Here is a 23,546-nt window from a genome sequence, read left to right on the forward strand (position 1 = left end):
AGCATTTGTGAGAATCAAATGTGCTCTGATACAAAGGCACCAAGGGAGTGCAGAGTATTTATTCACGCAATACTACTCACACCCTGGCTGAAGTTTGAGGTCAGAAAGAAGAAGGAATAAAGTGAACACTGACTCGTCCGAGTAAAATGAAATAAAACTGTCATGTTTGAATTGAACAGCAAACAGAAGCTAAACTCAGTCTAAAACTAATTTATTAAGTCTTGAAAGGCTCCGAAGTTCGATTTGAAATCTTGCTCGCACCGTTATCGCTCATCCTTTTATTTTTTATCACGTGTTGAGCTTGAGTTGCATTTTTATTGAACAATGTGTGTTGCCGTAGTTGTGTGTGAGATTTACTTTTACAAAACATAAAGGTTTGGAGCCATTATTCGCCTGTATCCCAACACTCCCCGCCTAATAGCGCAGATGAAATACTCTCACCTCCGTTGAGAGTTTTATTGGACAGCGTCCATTTCATTTTCCTGTGCAGTTTAGCCTGTAGATACAAACAGCACGTCAGTGAACCCCTCTGCAGTGCACTTGCAGTTCCTCCTGTAGACACTGAGTGAGTCTCTCACAGGGCCAGCTGGTGCGAGAAGATGCGTCTGCCTCTCCTGAGAGCAAAATCACTTCACAAGGGAGAGCCGCGTTCCAAGAACGTTACAGGGCAGAATTGAATATAAAAATGTGATTAATAATCAGGGGCCCTGAGTCGTTTTAATCAAAGGGCCGTATTAAAGCCTGGTTCATTAAGAGGCTGTTCGTTTTTCAGTCTTGCATCAGCTGGGCTGCCATTCAGACAAGACTAACTAATTTGATGAGAAGACATTTATAATAATGTTGTGAATATATAATGACCCCCTCACGGCCCCAGTCTGACCATGGAACTGCAGTCTGGATGGAGTTGACCCTTTCCTGCCCCCACAATGGGGTAAAATGCAGTATATAAGAGACCATATAAGATGATTTATCTTGAATTGTGTCTTTTTTTTCTACATTTTTAATACTACTTCATATCCTGTTACCTATTTATATTTATATTAAATCAAAATATTTTTCAATAAAAATTATCTGTATATTTTTGGGGTTTTTTTCTGTCTTGTTATGCATTTCTGTCACAATATATATATATTTTTTTTCTTTTTGAAATTCCAATATAAGTTACATGTTCAGGTTATAGCACTGTAATTACCCTGACCAGGTAAATTAATTTCCACTATGTTTAGTGTATGGCAGGGACTTCAATAGATTAGACAACTCTGGACAAAAAAAAATATTAAAAACCATTAAGAAACGTGTTGATAGATATAGAATGGATTTATTTATATATATATATATTATTTTTTATTTTATTTTTTTTGTATCCATTCCAAGCACCATGATGAAGGAGACTAAATGAGATTGGACGCAAAAGTGGAGAATTCAGGATAGAAGGACAAAAAAAAAACATCCACTCAGCAAAGTGTTCGCTCATTATTGGAGCACTTCCCCTGTATAGGTTCAATTTAAATGGATCATTCTGGTATCAATATCAATGTTAAAACAGGATTAATAGCAACTGCCTTTTGTAAAACTAATTAATTAGGAACACGTTTCCTTATGCAAATGCATCCACATTGGTATCATTTTTCCAGTGATCTGGGCGACCTTGACTTTTTTTCATTGGCTTCTTGTAATTCTTCACGTTTGTGTTTGAAGAGATGTAACAGTCTAGTTAGATTAAATGTCCTTTTTTTTTCGAAGGTCACTCTTAGCTTTCTTTGCTCCACGATATCACAAAAGCATGGAAGCTTTTTTTTTATCTTGCTGATGTTTCCATTATCATACAATAATGTGAATTCTTGCTGAAGAGAACTAATTTACATGATAATTCTTCAAATGATGATATAATGATGCGATTTTCCACACTAAGGTCAATGTATACTGTTTACTTGAGTTCATTTGAAATGGTAATTTTCACCATCTGTTTAAAAGCTCCAGTGGACGAATGGATAATGCTGAATTCATGTTTTTTAAGCTAAATAGTTAAAGCATCACATGAAATAGGAAACCAAATAAATCTCTGCTAAAAATACGAATCAAAAAGTAAAACAGCTGGAGCTCTGTTCACTCACAGAGAATTGGGAAAAGTATTTTTCAGCTTGTGTAATTGAGCTGAAAAATCAATTAATCGTTCATTATCTTGAAATAGTGGTGGAGTGTTATTTAGGGAGCCAAGAAACATTTGTGGAATTATTGTGTGCCTGAATTACCTGTCGATAGTGTGTGTTCGTGCGTCTGGTTGATCCTCACTTGTGGATACCAAGTCTTGACAAAGACTTTATGCCAATGTGGGGTACATTTGAATGGACCCCACTAATTCAAACCTCAATTTGAGGATGAAGACATCAAGAAAACTGGGTCTTTGTAATTATATTTAAGTTTGGTTCAGAGTCCTGGTTAAGGTTAGCCGTTTGTTTTGGATGGTTAAGTTTAGGAAAGTGTTACAATACGTCAGTGCACTGACCCCGCAACAATAGGAATACTAAAATGTGTGTCAGTTTTTTTTTATTATTTGTTGTAAAGTCAAGTTTTGGAATGTAGAGTATTGTGATACCAACATTGTACATTTGTAAACCTCGACTTGATAGTGCTCTCTTGAACCACAAACTATCGACTCTTCTTGACGTTTTATTTGTGTTGACAGCAGATTTAGTGCTTAACCCAGCAGTGCGTGTCCAGATGGGCATGTTTGTTGCTGCCTCTAGCTTACTCTGCAGATGCCCCTGGTTCTCCTACCAGTGGGTAGTGAAATACAGAATGTCTCTGGGGGGGGGAAGTGCCCATGAGCCACACAGGCTTCAAGCATTGAAAATGATTTATTTCTGTGTGTCTTTAAGCTCCCACCAGATGTCTCTCTCTCTGTCTCTCTCGCTGTCTCTCTCTCTTTGATTTATTTATTTGTTTCAAAAGTTGAGCTCAATCATCAATGCACAATGCTCCTCATCTTCTGGATTTTTTTTCTTGCGTCTGAAGTGCAAAGTTAAGACAGAATTCAATGTCAAACTTATCCAATTAATGGCTGGTGTGAATCCCACAGGGCACGCCGGCTAGTTTTGTCCGCTACAGAGTGGACCAGGACAAGTCACCGTACAGTGGCAGCATCTTTGACGTGGAGGAAGAAAGTGGAAGAGTCATCACCAAAGTCAACCTTAATGAGGAGCCCAGCGTCACCTTCAAGGTCAGTCAAAGTCATGGCTGCGGATGGAATCCAACTGTTTTCTCAGTGACCACTTGAGCTTTTGTTCGCCACCATTTCCATGAGCTTATCATTAAAATCCACTTAGAGCCGGAGTGTTTGGTCTGAAGAGTGTTTTTGGCTGCTGCGGTCACATTGAGTGTGTAATTATTATGCTTACGCACTTAGTGGAGTCAGGATGGAGGACGGTTGTAAAAGGTGCTCGTCATCTGATCTCGTAAGCTTCAATGGATGCTGTCGGTCTGCAGCGCTGATGATTGAGCCACGAGGGCTGCAAAAGGTAGTAGGAGTATCAATCCATGACCACAGAGGCTACAACTCTGACAAATCTCACGTGATAAAACAAAGGGGAGTCATTGATAGAAATGGAAGACATAACACACCATCATCATGGAGGTCGAGATGGTTATGATGGTTTCCGGCATGTTTTTAAATGAAAAATCCTGAAAGAAACTTAGGAGCAAGACAACAGAAACACATCTGTTGCTCACGGAATTAAAGTCACGTCTCCCGCAGACATTTAAATGAACTATCCGGGGAGGACGGCTTCAGACTGGAGTGAGGTTTACTTCTTTGCTACTAAAAGCTCTAAAAACGTTATCGTCATCAATTGAATAATGTAACGCGTCCCTCCTTCGCTTCTGTGTTTCTCAAATTGCTTTTTTGACAGGCTACATTATGTTCCAGTTGAAAAATTCTCAGTATAATTTATAATTATGAACTTTTTGATCCTTCGATGTCAGCTCTTCCTGTCATTGAGAAGCAGAATTCACCAAGCGTTGGATTGTTCACCCACTAATAGAGAACGTGAGCTGGGTTAAAGGCCCATTTATGCGTCCTTTATGTACAAAATTCTACCCATCCGTTCCAAATGATGTTTCTGTCACCCATCACATGTTTCCATGTGTTCTTTGCGTTGTTGTTGCTATTCACCATGCATCCACCAGGGGGCTCAGCTCAGTGTCAAAAACAAACATTTCGACTGTGGCAGTATTGTAAGTAAGTATTAATAATGGACCTCTTGCACAAAAGACAAAGGCAACAATGAAGGAGGACGGACAGTTTTCGCCGTCGTCATGTCTTCTTCATGTCTCATTAGATCAGCATATTGGGTAGTAACAGCCACACTGCCCACCACGGTTTATCGGTGGTACTGCTCCGTTTTAGTCCGTATCCGTAAGCTCTATGGAAACGTGCGGAAATACAGACAAAATGAACCCATAGCACGGACAGAAGGCTATGACTGTATCCGAATTCATACATAACATTGAGCAAAATGGGCCTTTAGAGCGTCGTAAGACAGCTTAGTTTTACACTACTGATGACGTATTGTCGCAATAGTAATCCTTGTACATTTGAATATGACCAATAGCTATGGAGGAAAAACAGACCCAAAAATCAGCAAAACAAATTACGAGTTCTCTTTAGAATTCAGATGTCATTGTGTCCTTTTACAGTCAGCTCACGAGGACCACATGAGCACAGTGAAAGGGCCAGATGAGGCCCCTGCGTCTCCCTTTGCCCTTGTCTGGTCAACGCGTTTAAATCCTCCACCATCTAATACCGTCAGTTTGCACAGCGCTGCTTCAACTTGAATGAAGTACTGCTATCGCTGTGGAGTGTGAGGCAGAAATATAGTCGCCCTTTTTAAGCACCTGCAGTCGCCTCATGCTTGGAGGGCATTCAGGTGGATTAGACCAAGTGCTGTTGCAGCTGTTGAATGTTTAATAATGGCACAGCAGTGTTGTGTAGCTTCAGTTATTTTGTCAATCATTTCATTTCTTGCTTTAGAGCAGCAGAATATTTGGGTTTTTAGTGGTCCACATTCAGAAAATTCCTCTACTGTCGATTAGTTCTACATCAGTGAACTAACCCAGTTTTCCCCAAAATATATAGTTTATTTTCACCCACAATATTATCATGACATTTCCATTCTCTGATTTTTTTCATCAAACATAGCGTTGCCTCGCTAACTACCACCAAAACCTTGATGACTCCTCCTGAAAAGAGCGGTTAAAAAAAACATCACAGGCTGTCTCTGTCGGAGAGCGCGTTGCCTCAAGCTGGACGAGAATAAAGGAAAGAGAAAAGAGTCGAGAGATGCTGGTGCCCATGTCTCTCTGTATTTTCTTTAACACTTGACATTGTTAGACTGTTGTTGCTAAGAAAAAATGGGCATTTGAAGTGGATTCCGTTGAAAGGTTCTTCCTAGAAAAGCCACTTTGAGCAGATGAATATACATAAGACAACAGATGGAATGCTTTTGTAAATGCTCAAAATTTATTTGGCCGTGACAGTAGTAATCTAACACAAATCTAGTACGGAAATGCAATTTTAATATGGAAACACAACAGTAACATGGATGTGTGTCACTCACCACATGCCATACAGAATCTGCCCTCAATCTGTCCATTTCTCTGTTTTCCCAACCTGATTTTTCCACACTTGCTTCTGTTTGTACACGAATCCATGCAGGGAAGTGCCTCTATATTTAGACTCAAGACTCCAAACATCTTGGCAGTGTTCAAAAGAGAATCCTCCAGTAGTAGTAAGCCGTCGTGGAGGCTTCGGTGACATCATTGGTGAGCGTGTGTTGTTCTCCTCTCCCACCCAGCTGTTCGTGATCGCGTTTGATGACGGCGAGCCGGTGAAGACAAACAGCACTTTAGTGGAGATCACTGTCCTCCAGCCTTCCCGCATCCCAATATTCACTCAGGAGGAGTACAGGTAAGACTCAAAGACCTACAACTTCTGAAAGTTTTGGATTCCAGATCCGGTCTAAATCAAGAGAAACTTTCCTCTCCTCATCTCTCTTAACTCCTGGAGAGTGATACACATATGAGGGAATATATCATCAATAATCACAGAGGGCAGTGCTGCGGAAAAAAACATGTTTGGCATTTGAAGATATATTTCCACAGGGAAGGAAAGGAATACATAATTAAAAGAAACAGTTCTGAAATAGCATTAGAGGAAATGATATACAATACATGCATGAAATAGAATTATTCATGTCATGTTAACGGGAAAATTGTCATGTGTATGATCGAGGCATATACACTCAAGAAAGATATTCATGTCATAACATGGAGGAGAATGTAGAGTATCTTCAGTCATAACTGTGGGTTTGTTTCTGTCTGATGTGCAAAAGTACTGACTGAATGTCAGCTTATTTTCTTAAATGAATTTTCATGTTCAATTACATTGAAATTCTGCATTTCTACTTAAGAGGTTCCATGAAGAGGTCTCCACTTCCTTATGTTTGCATTTGTGTTTACCATGTGCCTATTTTTTTGCGTGATGGATTCGTGACTTATGAGTATAAATATGCATTAGAGCTGCGGGGTAGATGCTGCTGATCATCAGAGCAGTGATGCACATCTGTTTCCCTCCAGGGGGCATGCCAGGGCTTCCCCCGATGTTTTTTATGAGACGTGTAGAATATTAATCTGAGAGCGATTCATGATGGGAAAGTGTTTGTGGGTATTTCACTGACTTCTGTTGCATTCTAAGGTTGTTGAAGCTTACCGTTGAATACATTTCTCTCACTAGTGTGGAAGCTCAGGTGTCTTTGGGTCTCCTTCAAAAGTGAGGGAATTCATGCCCTGTGAGGTGAACTTTGAGTTACGATTCTCATTTGCTACCATTCAGAATGCATTTGAAAGGTCCCAAAATTGATTTTAATAATAATAATAAAAATGTATTTTGCGACTCACGACGTCCTGAAATGGCCATTTTGGGACAACAAAATGCACACAGCGCCTTAATTGTGCAAGCTTTGCAAAACTAAGACCGAGAGCCTTTGGCGACCACAGACATGGTACGTTCAGCCGTGCACTGCCGTGCCCTACATTTTTCACTGAAAAAGCTGTGCCACAGCTTTACCAAGAGACCAAAAGAACAGTCGCCAATAAAGGCACTTTCCTCAGAATTAAATTGGCACCATGTTTAAACAGATGTTTTAGTTATTCAAGCAGTGTATGATGTTGCTTTAATGTCCATCTTATGAAGGGGTAAATGTTTAAAACATAGTAAAAGTGATAAAAGAAACTTTAATGCCTGTAATTGTTACTCTGCCAGGCACCATGTTTGTTATTCCCTCTGGGAAGTTTGGTGTTTGATGCCATTGGTTTGTCTGTCTGTCTGTCTATGTTTAAAATAATTTGGGAATGTTATGTCTGGATTTGGATGAAATTTATAATAAATTATTAAATTTAGGGAGTGATCTGGATCACCATTTTTAAGGATTCTTTAACATCGAAGAATCGGACCGTCAGTTTGGCATTTGGATATCTAATTTTTATGTATTTATGCATTTATTTTTGGGAACTGAAGCTGCTTGGTGGATGTTTGTGATCTGAGTGCTTTTCTTTTTTGGAAAAATAACATGAAAAGCGGAAAAGTATTATAGGGTACTCCAATTTCTTGATGAACCATCTAGAATTTTTACCCTGTTGTATGTTTTCATCATTTTAGATTTTGTTTTGGTATTACTATTGGGCATACATACTCACCATAGCAAATGCAATGCTGGCACAGAAAGAAGCAAAATGAAGAATATGTTTTATTTTTTCTGCTTCTTTCTTACAATATCTTACCGTACCTGAACTTATTTTTGCTCATTTTTGGTTTCCCTCTTTGTTGTAATTCACTAAATGTAATGAAATCTAACAGAAGGTGTATGCTCCTAATTCATCTGCCAAACCCAGAGTCGCACTCTTTTTGGACGTCTTTAGTAAATATTAACTTAACAAGCATGAAAAACGTTTCAACATTGACAGTGGAATACAAGCAAATTCCCAATTGGGATAAGTTCAGTGGTCTCTGGTGGAGCAGTTAAGGGGTAGAGCAATTTAATCTCAGAAATCAGTCATTGGTGAATAAAAACATTTTCTGGCTGGTTATGAAGCTAAACGCTTTTGCAAGTAAAGGTACAGTTTACGTTTTTATTCTCTGGAGATACCTAGATATCTCAAGGCAATGCTCAAGATCTGATGGCAGCATAGAGCTTTAACAAAAGAGCTTTAAGAAAAGCCATTTTCGGTGGACTGAATTCTGTCTGTGTTATGTTGCTGTTCCTGGAGATGTGTATAACACATTTTTGTGTTTAAATGAATGTCACTTTGTCAGATGTTGACAGGGTCTCATAACTCTCCCACATCATACACATACAGAGCGACTGCTCCATTCTGGTAGCGTGTCTTTCAGTGAGTCTATTCAATCACAGCAGTATTTGTGGGCCCAGCACTGATGTGAAAGGTCACTAATTACCACATCAGACGAGAGCATGAATCTTTCACCACACACAAGGTCGAGACCATAGGATCATGCTCCTGTCTGCCAAACTAAGCCGGCGACTGAGAAAGCATCAGCCAGGTGCTGCAGCGTCTCTCACTGGACTCCAGCGGTGAGCAGCGCGACTGCGCTGTCCTTGATAGACCGTCTGTCACTCCTCTCTCGGCTCCTAGAGGAGCGTCCCCACCACAAATCATCCCCTAAACACCTTCAGAACAGCAGACCTCTATCTCTGAAAGTAGATGGTTCTAGCGGCAGTCAGGTAAACTGAGCCTGTGGCGACTGAGCTCACACTTAATGCTGCTCTGCAGGGCTTTGCCACTCCGTTTTCCTCTCTGCCACATGCTGTTAAGATACTGTCAGTCGTTCTTGGAATTCAAAAGAGAATATTGTGTATTCTGTAAGCATACAAGTCATGAATTCATTGGATGGATGGATACTAATTTCTAGTATTTGATCACCCACTGCTAACTAGAGAGGAATAAACATCTGCACTCAACAAGCTACTGGACATTCCTTGCCTCCTGCAACGCAACCTCGATGAGCTGCATCATGGTTCTGCGCCGGGGTGTCAAATTGTGTGCAGTCATGTGTAAAGTTGACTCAACTAACCAAAATAATGTTCAAGAATGCTGACATTACAAATCAGCTGACACAATGTACGCGTGAGCACACTGTGGCTCCTGCGTATTTAGCGACCGCTAGATCAGCATCATAAATCCCCAAGGCTTGTGTGGAGGGACTCATGGAGTGTGTAATGCTTTATCAATAAGCAGCTCGCTTCACATGCACAATAGGGAGGCAAAAGCGAGTGGAACTGGGATCCCCTGGAACTCATAAACCCCCCTGACCTGAGTCATTATTTAGAAAAGTACCTCATCAGAGCTTGACTTCAGAGGTGATTGCTGTTTCGTATACTTTCTAATGCTCATGATCCTTAAATTGGGAATTAGTGTGTGAGCTGCCTTGCTTGCATTTTAAATCAATAAGTTCAAGCCTGAGGAGCCGAGCGGCCTCTCAATTTGTTTGTTTGCTTTTTCTGTCTCTAAACGAAGCGTTCCCTGGTTTGTCTACTTGTCTGAGGCAGTGTGGTGAGAGGAGCGGTGTGCACTGAACCCTCACCTCAGGGAAACGCTGGATTCTGCTTCCCTTCCTTGTGCAGGTTGCTAGCTGATGCAGTTTTCTTCAACAAGTTGGTGAGCATCACAAAGCTTGCCGTCTGTCGAGCTGTCAATAGATCAGTAGTACAGAACTTACAAAGAGCAAAGTGAACTAAAAGTGAAGTAATACCTCTCCTGTTGTACATTTGTTCACTTGTCAGCTTGTCGTATCTCATTGATGAGGTTTCCTGGGCAACTGTATTGACATCCACAGTTGAGACTCCTCATTGGATTTGCTAACAGTGTCCAACCTCCATGTTCGAGCCAAGTACGTCATCATTCAACCTTTTAGAACCAGGCCAATGACACCATCATAGCGGTGTTCTTTGGGGAGGTCGAAGGACAGTACTGACCGCTAGGAAGAGCCAAAAAAAAGTGAGTGAGTGGTAAATTATTAGGGTATTGATACTGGCCCGCATAAAGCACTGGTTTCACATGTATACCAGCTTGGAAGCCTTGTGTATCCTTTGTCATCTAACCACAGCCATAAATGGCTATCCCTGTTTTGCCCCCACCCAGTCCAGTTATGCCCATGACCCTGGCCTCAACATCAAAGTTTCTTTCAGGGTTTCACATACCAGCCCGCATCCAGCGTGAGGTTAGGGTTATGCCTCAATGCTAGGTTAGACTATGGCTATTACGCTGCATAGTCTCTGCTTCACTGGCCTCTCTGTTTTCCCAGGTAAACATTCCAAATAGATAAATGGCAGGTTACCGATTAAGCGCTACAAAAACGCCCACGGGCCTTCTTGCGTTGTGACGGAAACGCCCGGTCTGCAGCTCAACCCTTCTCTGAGCATCGGCAATACTGATCCAATACCTTCTTTTGTATCTTGAAGAGTTGTTAACGGTACATTACAATCCGCTCAATGCTGATATCTCACAACACCACGCTCACTGAAGGTATGTCCAACTGCTTTGACTTGATGAAAGTCAAAGCTTTTAAGAGCATTGGAGCAGGGCTAGCTGCTTACAAGTTTATCCCTGAGTGGGGCGAGTGTATCCGAGATGGTGTGCTGGTTTGGTAGCTCATAGTCCAAATGTTGCTCTTAGTGTTATGAAACAAAGTGAATTTTAAATTGTACAAAATTAGAGCGTCATCAAACCGGGAGAAGTCCAGGCACGAATAAGAGTCCAAACAGAAAGTGTCACCGAACCAGGAGAGTGAACAGAAATAGCAAATCACAGAACAAACCAGGAAACACGCGGAAACAGAGGAAGGAATAAAACACGAACTCAGTTTCGGTTTCAGAGAGAGTAGTCAAAAATGAGCAAACTGGAGTGCGGCGAGAGAACGAACGGGAGAGCCAATTTACCACAGGAACCAAGGAGTCGATCTGGCACACGTTGCTGGAGTCCAGCTGTTCTTATACACAGGTGATTGGGATGTTTGGCTCCAGCCGTGTGCCACACAAACAGGAAGGAAGGAGGGAGAAACAGAAACGGGAGTCAAGGGAACAAAATTAAAGCGGATCATGACACTTGGCCTCTAATACCTACGTTTCCCACCCCGCATTGTGGTCTGTCATTCAGTCAAAGCCCAAATGTTATGTTATCGTTTTGTCCTTGGCGCGCTCTGGCATGAGTTTTGGACGCGTTTGCCGTGCTTCCTGCACCAATGGTTCCGACATTAAATAGTCTCTGTACTTTTCGTGACGCTCCTGCAGGCATTTATCCAGTTTGCAGTGCTGAAATTTGCACTTCTCCTGCCACCCCTTCAGACTGTCACCCTACTATCTGGACAAAATAATAGGACCAGTCACCTGATCCTATCATTGTGGCCTGGATCTTGCCCGATACCAATTGAGTGGATTGGGTTGGACTCTTCCTAGTTTTAACGGCAGGATTTCCTTTATTTTTTACTTTGCGTGCATTCTTAGCTATTAACAGGCATTTTACTTCTTTATTCAGCACATTTTTTATTTGTCGTATGAGAAGCACTCAAAATATGCTAAAACTCTGGAGAGGATTCCCTGGATATCTGCCTCGTGTTGACAGAAACACAGTGTGACATGATGACTCAATCCTGCTCAGGAGCACTGTGTTTGTGACAGTGGGGGAGTATGAGTTATGCCTTGTGTGAATGCTTATTAAACACATTTATGTACATCGCCATGGCAGTTTGATAGTCCTGGATTAGGGATATGTGGTGCATGGTACAGTCGCAATGCTCTTTGTTTCATAGCTTTTTCTTGTTGGCTCTATTTTTGAAGAGACAAGTCAATGTCATGGCTGTTGAGAAACAGATCCCAAATTCTGTTTTCCGTGTCACATTGACAACCATTTGGGGGTTATTTTTAGCACGCCGCTCACCAGAATGGTCTTCCTCCTCTGTGTGACTGGGAGTAAAGGGAGTTCAGCCACATTTAAAGGTGTCACTAAATGAATCCTCCCACATAAACTGAAGATTTCTCTCCGGCACCATGCTTCAAGTGTGTGGTCTGAGCCGGCTTTTCATGCTGTGCATCGTGCCCACAGCAATTCCCCCACTGAATCTACTTCAAATCACAAGAGACTGTTGCCGCGCTGCTTCTGAGAATGGTCATCCCTGCCTGCACACCATCTCCTGCGCCCCTTAAAAGCCACTTCCCTGGAGTTTTTTCCTTTAGGCATTATCTCAATCTTTTGTTGGGGTTTTCATTTCATCTAGTCTTTTGGGTTCAGTTTAGCGCGAGTGCCATTGGCCCTGTAATTTTGAACAATTGTGTTGAGATCCTTTCACCTGTGTTTGCATTATCAACAGCTAAAAACTGCAGTCTGTGTTTCTGAGTGCTGTTGCGGGAACTGTTGAGGAAATAGTGCAAAGTGCTTGCCTCCATTTTCTTTGAACTTATCCTTGGATGACAGCAATAAAGCCAACCTGCCGTGTATGACGTGCATCAGCTTTGTGTCCCATCCTGTTTGTCCATGGCATTTATAGAGCACAGAGACTGTCTCTGTAAATTCTGAATGTCTCGCCGCTGTGCGGCTATTGATTAAATGTTCTCAGTGGTGCGGCTCACAAATGGCAGAGTATTACTTGAAGTAAATAGATGTCCTTTTACAGAAAGCCACCCAGGATGTTGGAAAATAAGTGGGTTTCCAAAAGCAAGCTGTTTAGAACCACCTTTTGTTTTTGATGCCGTGAAGACACCGGACAGTGACAAAGGATAGTTTGACAACACGATTTATCTCTCAATTAAGTCACAACCTTTTATCTTTGTTCAAGCCTGACAAAAGTGGAAAAGGGAGACAAACGTGTGCACAGATTTACCACTCGCAGCATTCTAACCATGAGACACAATCAATCCTCCAGTTGGTTTGTTCTCTTCCCCCATCCTTCCCTTTATACATGTATGACTCAGATCCCCATGGTGCTCGGAGCTTTGTCACTTTTTGAAGGGCATGATTGATTTTCGAAGCCGCTGCTCACAGACTTGAACCTTTATTCACCACAAGTGTGTTGACCTTTCACATCTCTCTGCGAAGGAGACGGACGTGAGTTTGCTGATGGACAGAATCTAAGTAACAGTCAATATACACAACCCAAATATCACCTAAAGGTTGCTATGCACAAAGAGAAATGAACCAAATTAGGATGATTTTCAGCGGCATGGTAGGCATTGTAAAAATACTTCAATAAAATCTAAATTTTGTGTGTCAAAAAATTATGGTTCACCATGAACCCGAGTTCTTGCTTCCGGTTCCTGTTTTTATGCGTATACAAGTAACATCCGACTTTTTTTATTTAATGTCTGGCACTGCAGCATGTAGCAGCCCGGCAACACGTACGACAGTTACAGCAGCACAGTATCCCAGCATCTCACTCTCACACAGTACTACCACTACAGTAGCACCTATAACCCTCGCGTCGGCTATTTTGAATGGCATTCGACTTACATCCAATCTGACTTACGACCAGTTGGTCGGAACCGATCCCAGTCGTAAGTCGGATGTCACTTGTAGCAGTTTTATTTTTAATTATTGTTTTATTTATTTATTTATTTTCATTATAAGTGTTGCTGTTTTTTGTCTCCTTTTTTTGCGGGGAGTACTTTTTCCATTGTTGTTATCATTATTTATGTATATTTTCATGTCAACATATAACTGAATGATCAATGAGAACTGAAATACAGAGGAATTCAAGGAGAAGAGTAAAGAAGGAAGAGGATGCTATCACTGAACCTGAAGAAGACTCATGTGCTATGTATGTATTAATGATATAGTTTGGATTATGTCTGAAATATGTTCAAATAGATCATGATAAATGACTACAAACTGTTTATAATGGAAGAAATTATAAACGAGAGATGCAGGCTTTGCTAGATCTCAATTCTTGGGGGTCTGGTTTGCAGCTGAGGGCTTACTGTAGGTTAGAGGTTTTAAGTCAATCTATAGTTAATGTCGCTACCATCCTGTCGCCTCCCCCTTATCGCAGGAATTAAGAAGATAGTCAGATTAATAACAGCATCAGACCCTTCCACTGCAGACCCTGTTGATACTTATTCTGGTTTCTGTCACTTCCCCAAAACTGTCTTTTCATCTCACGTCACTTCTCCGTCCAAAATGAACCCATCTCCCTGTTTTCCCTTCTCCTGTCACGATAGTGTGTCAGATTCTCTCATGCTCCATCTCTTTGTGTTTACTTATCTCGACACTGTATTGATTCTTCACTCATCCCTTTTGTGCCCACTTGCAAGCCAGTTGATGAGTGCCTTCCTGACAACAGAGTTCTCCCTGGGACTCCCTGGTTCCCTTCACACAGTGGTAGTCCCGCTTGATCTCGGTGGGGTTCTCTGGCTGCAATTGTTGGCTCTTTAATTAGAAAATGAGCTGTGTAAATTTGAGATTTTATTTGAACAAATAAGTTCACAGCAAACCCCCATGGGATTAAATAACTGCAGTGAATAAACTCATTTCAACGACTCGACGAGGAAACTATCAGTATCATCATTCCACCAAAACAGATCTGATTCGATTGGCCACTACTATACGGTGCTGTTATTTTAGAGTATTTCCAACACAAGCACATGGAGTAGCACATTGTGTTATGACTCATTACAGTGGAAACTGCCAAACTCATTTTGGACAACACACTCAGCCTGGAGCATCCAAATATTCACTGGCCAGGTCGCCTCGTGAGTGTTTAATGAGCCAGTGGATGTGTGAAAGAGGACTTTTGGGCAAACATCTCCCTGTACACAACGTGCATCAGTGTGCTGCTCTTATGCTCAGCACCTTTTACCTTATGAGCTCCACAAAAGGATTGGATTTGATGAGGTTAGTGAGCCATTGTTTGTCTCCATGTCTCGTCACTGTAATTTAATTTTACGCACCATTTACAAACTATTTGGTTCAGACAGCTTTTGCGAGAGGATGTGATTACTTTTGAAGTGTAGAAACTGAAAATGGTGTGAATAAAACATACAGTAATGGTTTGAGTCGAAAATACGCTGTTGCACAGTGAAGTCCAGTAGAAGCATGTTGAGCTCCAACGATGAAGTGTCCTCAACCCGGCTCGCACTGGGGCATTTGTGAAAGGCTTCTTTTGGTTGCCCGTCATCACCAGAGGCAAATGTCGATGAAAAGTAAATAAGAATTCAACACCAGTGGCAGCACCATGCAGAAGTGCTTAGTGCTCCAGTGTGGCGGCTCAAAGCCAGCTTGAGGCAACTCAGGGTCATTTCTTCATGCACTGAGAAAAGAAATCAAAAGAAAAAAAGATTCATGTTTTAATGGAATTCAATGGAAACACTGCTAATTAAAATGCAATTATTCATCAGTGTGTTGCACAATAACTCATAATAAGCATTAAAAGGTCTGTACTTAACATCAGTTATATACATAACATTCTTCTTTCAGCAGAAATGAAATAAAATAAATTGCCTTTTTTTTACAATAGTGATTACAGCATTTATTTATATTTATCTTAATAAATGAATTATTTATCATAACATATTAATCATAATATATTAATCCGTTAATATAGATTAATATATAACATTTATTTTTTTCCACTTCTTATTTTCTATTGTCAATCTGCTATATTTTATTATTGCATTATATTTTAATTATTATTTGAATGTTTAAACTTCTTTAAATGTGTTTTGTTTCATTGCATGATTATTATTGTTATTATTATTATTATTGTTATTGTTGTTGTTGTTGTCACTTTCTTTTGTAAGAAGTCTGTTTTGTTTCTTCATGTTGAAACATATTTTCCATTTAAAGTGCTGTATTTTTAGTGCTTGCTTTAGCAATTTGCGTCCTCCTCCACTGATGGTACAGGTACAAAAATGTGTTTCATAATACCAGCCTATGATAAGCCAGATTTATAAGATGTGACTTTTGAATTCTTTTGCATTAAAATAGCTCCTCAAATGTCAGCGTTATTTCATGAGGATCATACACCGTCAAGGTCGATTAAGAACCTCTGCAGCAGTGATTTCATATCCCTCAGCATCCACTACCTTTGACCTCTTAAAGGCGTGAAATGTTGAAAGTTTCTTTGCTTTCTTGGCCTTTTCTGATGTTTTTGTATAATTGGCTGTGTTACCTCTGCTTGAAAAATAACAAGGAGTGTTTTATGAAAGCCCTTTAAATCCTGCCAAACTCTGCGGAGAGTAGGAGCTAACAACCAGTGCGTTTCTGTCAGAACCAAAGGCTGATGGATTTATCTGTCCTTGAGAAGTAGATGTAGACTCGACTTCCCTTCTCCCAGTGCATTACAATATTGTTTGTCAATGTCTGGCCCGTTCACCCTGTTAAATTCATGGTCATATTTAGTCATCTGCTGCTGTCATTGGATCTTCTTGATGTTTGGGGTGTAGATCTAATGACATTCAGTGCTGGTGTTCATATCCCTGCTATAAAGTCACTGGGATAACTAGATTAAAAGCCGTCACTGCAATAGCAGTGAAATCTCAACGGCGTATTAACACCATCATGAGGGTCATGACTGAAGAAGGAAGACTAGACAGAGGATGCTGCTGGTGAATGGGTCAGTTGCGGTGGGAGGAGCCGGGCGAGTGGAGGGATTAGTGAGTGATGAGATGGATTAGGGTTGAGTATGTGGATGATGTGTGGGAGTGGGTGAGAAGTAAAGCAGTGAGGTTTGGAGTTAAAGCAGTCTAGAGAGAGGTTGTATTGTTGAAGATCTGACTGCAGTATTCTTTTCAATGAAGGCATGAAGAGGTGGTTTTGTGGGTGATGAAGACTAACGTGCCGTTTGCCGCTGTCTTGGGAGGAGTTGAGGGTGTAGTTAGGCGAAGGACTTGGGCTTTGGTGACACTTTGGTTTGAAGGGCGAAGGGGTCGTGATGTTGGACTTGTGCACATGTGCACTTGAACTGAGTCATGTCAACCGAAGGGTTGTAGCAGACGTTCAGAGTTGGTAGCAGAGTTGGGGTTAGCCATGAGATGGCGCTGCATTCACTATGCATACTGCAATATGTCACTTGGTATATAAAGAAAATAAAATGTGAAAAAATATATAAATAAGGAGCATTGATATTGCGAGTCACGCTTCGAAATTCACATTTCTCTTTGATGCTTGTTATATATGATATAAGAAGGGCATCTGTACAAGTGGCAGCCAGTTACTTGGGCAGCTCTTTCTGAATTTTGTTTTTTTTTTTTCTTGGTTTTCTGTGGATTTGCTTGACTCAGCATGGGCAGTGATACACCGGTGTTCCATAGACCCTGCTCCTTACTGCTGCCGCTGTCTGCACTCAGCAGTTAGTTATTTCTTGCTAACTCAGTGCTGGAGAAGTGGCCTGGCTGGTGCTTCTCTGGTGCTGTGGAGGACAGACAGGGGAGTTGTGCCAGGGTTAGAGTGGAGAAACTGACTGTCCATCACTGTGGGGAATGACCGTCTCTCAATGTGATGTGAGTGACGACGGAATGACAAGCTACTGTAGCGGCGCTGGTCCAACTTCTGTGGCAGTGAGGCTGTGGAGCCATTGCTCCGTGACTCCCACAGCCTCACACTAGCTCCAAAGCTAGTCTGTCGCTCTCACGGTGCAAGGCTGGACCCACCGGCACTGTTGGGCTTTTTGGTTGTTTTTTATTATGTATTTTTCTCAATTTATTTGTTTCTACAGTGCTGAGTATGTTGTCCTAATCGGTTCTTTGTTGTTGCTTTGTGTATGTGTGTCTGTCTTTAATGTTTGTATTTAGTGTTCTATGCTGCTGACATGTAAAAATTTAAAGGCACTCAATCAATCAAAATGTTGGAATTAAAATAGTAAAACTAGGGTTTTGTTTGTTTGTTTTAGTGGGGCATTTAAAAAAAATATTTATTAAATGCAGCAAAAAAGGGAGTTAAAATTACTTTTTTCCATATATATATTTATAGCTCTTTCAGTTATGTTAAAGATTCAAAATGACTCTATACCCATGACAATTAAGTTTTACCCCACACAAAGCATCTGTAGCTGCCCAAAAAGATGGCTGGTTCCCAGTTTGTTTTCCCCCGTAACAATATTTGCAGCAGAGCAAAGCTCGCTCCAGAGAGATTCAAACCCGTGCCAAATGAAATTACTTTGTAATACAGTGACTGCCAGACCGTGCACCATTTTCTTTTTGAATGAATGGTTTCACGATCTTTCTGTAGTTCTGTTTTTTTTTCTCGTTTATTTGTAATAATTCCATCTCTCCTCCATTCCCCCTTTTTACCGAACACAACCTGTAATCTTTTTGGATTTACCCCTGAGTCAATAACACATTCGGGCTGACATACTAAAATTGTTTTTATATGTACCACTGAGCATGGCAAATTAGTGTTTTAACTTAATTTTGATAGGTGGTTAAACAGCATGGTCACTCCGCTGAAGGTGTTGAATTAATGCACATATTTAAAATGTATTTTGACTAAGTATTTAACATTTTCATGCTTCCAGATGAGACACACTGGGGACACTTCGCTACATCACTATAAAAACAAGCAAGGTAGTGAACCTGATGTGCATAGCATGATTCAAAACAAGACAATTTACTATGACGATAGCTGGCACCATGCTAATGTCAAGCTAGTTGTTAGCTCTGGGGTGTCCAGCATCACTGATCAAACACGAACACATTTTCATTGTTAGACTTTGATTCTGTTGTCCTAAATCACATCATCTTTGCAAACGAAACAAAGCCATACTTGCAAATGCTTTACAAGCCGTTGGTGCTCAAACATAACCGCGATCAGCTGCAGCCGGCAGCGGTAACACGCCACCGAGAACACGCAGCATCCGTAGCGAGTTGAGTTGGACTTCACAGTCGAGCACCAAACTGAACATTTCTTAACCATTTCTGACCATTTTGAATGCTCTCGATGCCCATCCCTAGCTGGCTGAATTTTTATGGTGGCTTTGTCTGATTTTTAAAATTATTTATTTTTTATTACAGTGAAAGTTGTACCGTGTAATCAACAGGTGTGCATTTATTTCTTAAGATGGGACGCCCCATCTTTTGAGTCTCATACGTAGCGTTTAGTTTATGCAGTGTGTGCGATTTCAGTGGAGACCAAGGGTGAGAAATTTGGCCATGTGGTGGTGTCTCCTACCTGGTGAGGGGTTTCAGGCATGTCCACTGCAAGGGCAGGATGGAAAGATTACGTCTCACAACTGATGTTGGAAGGCTGTCAATTCCCACTGAGGAACTGGAGAGGAGGGAGAGGCCTGAGCCTCCTTGTTCAGTCTGCTTCTATAAACACTGGGTCAGGCGGAACAATGGATCATATATGAAAAAAATACATATGGCCTCCTATATAGAGTTTGTTTTCTCTTTGGGGGTATAAAATGATGCTCAGCCGTGTATTCTGACTGAATTCAATGTGCCCTTCCAACTGTGTTCCTAGCTGGGAACAAACAAGCAAGTCCTCTGGGTGACATAATTACTCCCTAATAAAGTGTCTCGCACATTCCAACCCGACAATCATCGAATTAAGATGAATCATTATTGTTCAGGCGTAATAGTGTCATTATCGCGCCGGCTGAAATGTGTTTAAGCACATCCGTGAGGTGGTGGCTGTTTTAGGTAATTACTGCTGGAGATGGCAGCTTGTTTCTCCGGATTGTTTCCTCTTCACCGTGCAGCGCAGATGCATGGTGGGGAAGCGGTAAAGAGAGAGACAGCTAAGTTCATTTTGCGCCGGTGGTTGCGACATGGCTTCTACGCCTCTGCTCTGTCTTGTAAGCATCACTCCGCCATGTGCCGCGGGGCAGAGTGCGCGCTGACACCTGTGTGCCGCCCGCGCCTCTCTGTGGCGTGTCACTCATTCCATCTCATGTTGACACGGAGACTCTCCACTGCTGCCCGTGGACATGTTGCCAAATTATCCTTCTCCCTGTCACACGCCCTCAGCTGATGTTTATAGCCCATATGAATTTTCTGCTCTGTTGCCTGTTGCATAAGTGGGTCTTTGACATTTGTTTGCTGTTTTTTTTATTTTTCCTGCTACAGTTTTGTCTTGAGTATTTCAAATACAGGTCCAATCTGTATCAACAACCCAAATGGTGACTGCAAGAAATATTCCATTAGACTCAAGCTTAAGGCAACGCATGGAACCTGTTCCATTCTCCTTCTTCCCCTCAAGTGATGGTCGGAGAGTGAAAAAACAATTCAACTGAGCACCACTTCAGGTGTGATTTCTCTTAAGCCTATACTTGAAGAGTCAAAGAAAACCACTTCAGAACAAAGAGAGTATTTTCCCTGTTGGACTAAATAAATCGCAAAACTTCTCTCACTGCACCAAATGATGATCGACGTCGCCTTGACTGAACGACCTTTAACTGCACATGACCTCTAGCGTTTAACATGGATCTCCAGGGTTTGCATTGAAATTCAATATGGGTAGTGCCGACTCATGGGGCAATTAGCATAGAAGAACCGTAAGTGCACATCCACTCTCTTTTTTTTTTTTTTTTAATAGCCGTTCAAATGACTCAACTACTACGCAATAATCCCATCTCAGTTTCTAAACGGCAAAAGCGATTCACTTCTACATTCACTCCAAACTTGACTTGGCCACACTGGCTGCACTCAGCGGAGAAGGGTGGATACTGGTACCACAACAATATTGATAGTCATACAAACTGTGATATGTAATACATCTGTACATCTCTACTACACTGTATGTGACCCACACCAATATAAAAAAGGTTGTGGGGCACAAAATACTACCCCCAAAAAACCAACCTTGCAGACTGTGTTTGGCACGCCAGTTCCAAATGTACTCCCACAGAGAGATGTACCGTGTTTCTCTATGTGCACATATCTTCTTTTTAAGGAAGAAATCACACAGCAGAGGAACGGGCATCGGGGTTGTGTTCAGAATTAATTTTGTAGCCTGCGTTTATTGATAAAGATAAACTGAATGTTGGTACATTCACCAGCAGTCTTATAGAAATGAATAAGCGTGGAGAAGCCAAATATCATCAGTAGTCTAGTGCTGAGGCTTTGATGGTTGTGAAAGTTTATCCCTGAGTTCGAACTCTCACTTCATGTACATCTACTAAAGCTAATTCCGTGTGGCTCGCAACTGCCTGCCGCCACATTGCACCTTTGTTCATACCGCAAAAGGACGTTGCAGGGAAGCAATTAACATGTCAGCACAGCTCCTTTCTAGCAGTCACGCCATGTTACCCGCTGTTAACTAAACACTTTCCCTTTTGAGGAAATATTCATGCATGTGAAAGCGGTGCTGCTTTGCTCACTAATCATCCGCTTTTCTGACTTATTTATACATAGAAAATGTTCGACTCTCCTACCCATTTTCCCAGTTATAGTTATAGTGCAGTTATGGTTTCAGTATTCAGAATTTATTTTGAATTTTGTAAACATAGGTGAAACTTCATTCAGAAGGCCTGAGAGCATCGATTGACACCAATAGCCCCATTCTCCCTGCTTTCCAGACACTGGGGGAAGAATCAGATGAGTCTCTGGTTCACACAACACATTCTACATTTATATTTAATATGGCAATAGATCAATATTGAATTAGTTTTAAAAGAATCTTGCTGCATTGATCCACTGGTCTCCAATATCATTTTTAAAGCCCATGGCTTTAAAATGGCAGGACAGGACCCCTGCAATGGGAATTTATGTGGCGACAAGTGTGTATTTATAGATTTAAGCTTTAATGTTTTGCTCCCTTGAATTTGTTTCCATAACGTTTGTTAGTTAGGTTGTCTTTAATGAATCCCTCTGGGAAAATGTGCAAACATATAGGAGCCCAGGAGAAAACCCACATTGTTCCAGTGACTTGTCAGAAGTCAGATTAAAATAATGTCTGATCGCAGGGGACAATAACTGTGCCACCAAACACCGATTTTACAGTTTGTGAAGTCTTTAGCCCATGCCCAAGGTAAATGGCTTGACAGTGAGGTGCATTCATGAATTAGTGCTGTAGTTAGAGTTTCTTATCGAGCTGTCGATATTGACTGAAACCAAGGATGCCAACACTTCCTGGCTTGTAAGCTTTAAAACACTCTGATCCGCCCATCTTTGTACAACACTACAGTGATTTCTGTAGTATCTTTTTGTCTATGTTCCAATTAAGTTGAAAGTTATGCAAGGATTTGCATTACATTTTCTGGAAATATGTAAAATGGGACAAGAAATAAGGGATTCAATTTGGACAGTGATCTGGATCAAGGAATTTTTTTTGAAGGATTCTTTGGCATTGACACAATGGCAGATACATCGACGTATCTTTAGCATTTGTGCCATTTGGATTTCTATTTTGGTTTTTATGGATACTTTGTCATTTTGTTGGGGGATAACTGAAGGTGCTTTCTGGAGGTTTGCGCTCTCTGAGTGCTTTTTTTTAGTTTTCCTAACAAACTGCTGGTGGATTGATGTCAACAGCCAAATTTGCTAATGCAAAGGTCACAGATAGACATATTCATTGCATGGTAACTTGTCTTTATAATGATCTACTTATACAGTCTACCTATAAATTCTCTACATTTTGAGATTGAGTAACTCCAACAACATGATGCAAAAAACAGTTTGTTGTCGTTTCTCAACTCAGCTTAATTTTAAGAAAGATGAAAGATGAGACAAAAATAATGTGATGAGGCGTCAAGTATATTTTTAAGGAGGGAAATGTTCAAAAGAGATGAATATAAATGGATAATAAGTAAAAAAAAAAAAAAAAGAAAATTTCAGATAGCCTTGAAGGTTAGCAGCAGAGTCAATTATTTTGCATTAATGAAAGAAAAAATTATGAAATAGTTTTTGTCATCCAACTCAAGTCATATCAAATTTAATTTATATGTTTTAGAAATGATAAAACATTATTGGTCTCTTTGGAACCTGTATGGGAACTTGTAGATTGACAAAGAAATATATTGACAACAGCAGTTTCCAGAAGTGTACAGATTCGCTATCTTATGCACTCTTGTAATCTACTCTAACTGTTCCAAATGTACCTAGAGATCCCCTTAGTCACCCGAAATTTGTTGCCTTCGGTCAGTCTGTTTACTCTTACTTTCTTTTACCTCCAATTCATATTGTAGACAACAAATGAATGCCTGTTTTTGTTGCATAAGACGAGTGAGGTAATGGAATACTTCTGCTCAGTCTTTTCATTCCATCACTGATCGAGAAAAACTATAATTCCTCTTTATTGATATCTTTCCAGATTCTGTTGTTGTGTTGCAGCTGACTCCGGTCCAGATTAATCACATTCGAAGGTCAAGCTGACACCCGTGATATTTTCTGTACTCCAGACTGTACAAGATGGTGGTCGTGATCACTTGATGGTCGATGTAAACAGACGGTGATGGATTTGGTATTTGTTTTACATGAGGAGGGAATCTGCAACAGTTATTCCAAGTTAAAGCAACGTCATTATTTTTTCCACCTTTGTGTGGTTTAACT

At 40.9% G+C, this 23,546-nt stretch overlaps 1 protein-coding gene across 1 annotated transcript in view; it reads left to right on the forward strand.

The window, feature by feature from the left end:
• LOC128764929 (protocadherin-15-like) overlaps nucleotides 1-23,546 on the forward strand; it is a 168,806-nt gene that overhangs the window by 109,761 nt on the left and 35,499 nt on the right. The window contains exons 23-24 of the mRNA XM_053875217.1: nucleotides 3,080-3,220; nucleotides 5,853-5,965. Coding sequence (XP_053731192.1) covers nucleotides 3,080-3,220; nucleotides 5,853-5,965 — 254 coding nt within the window. The remainder of the gene's footprint in view (nucleotides 1-3,079; nucleotides 3,221-5,852; nucleotides 5,966-23,546) is intronic.

This window comes from Synchiropus splendidus, chromosome 9 (genome assembly GCF_027744825.2).
Source record: "Synchiropus splendidus isolate RoL2022-P1 chromosome 9, RoL_Sspl_1.0, whole genome shotgun sequence".
In the NCBI taxonomy this organism is placed as follows: Eukaryota; Metazoa; Chordata; class Actinopteri; order Syngnathiformes; family Callionymidae; genus Synchiropus; species Synchiropus splendidus.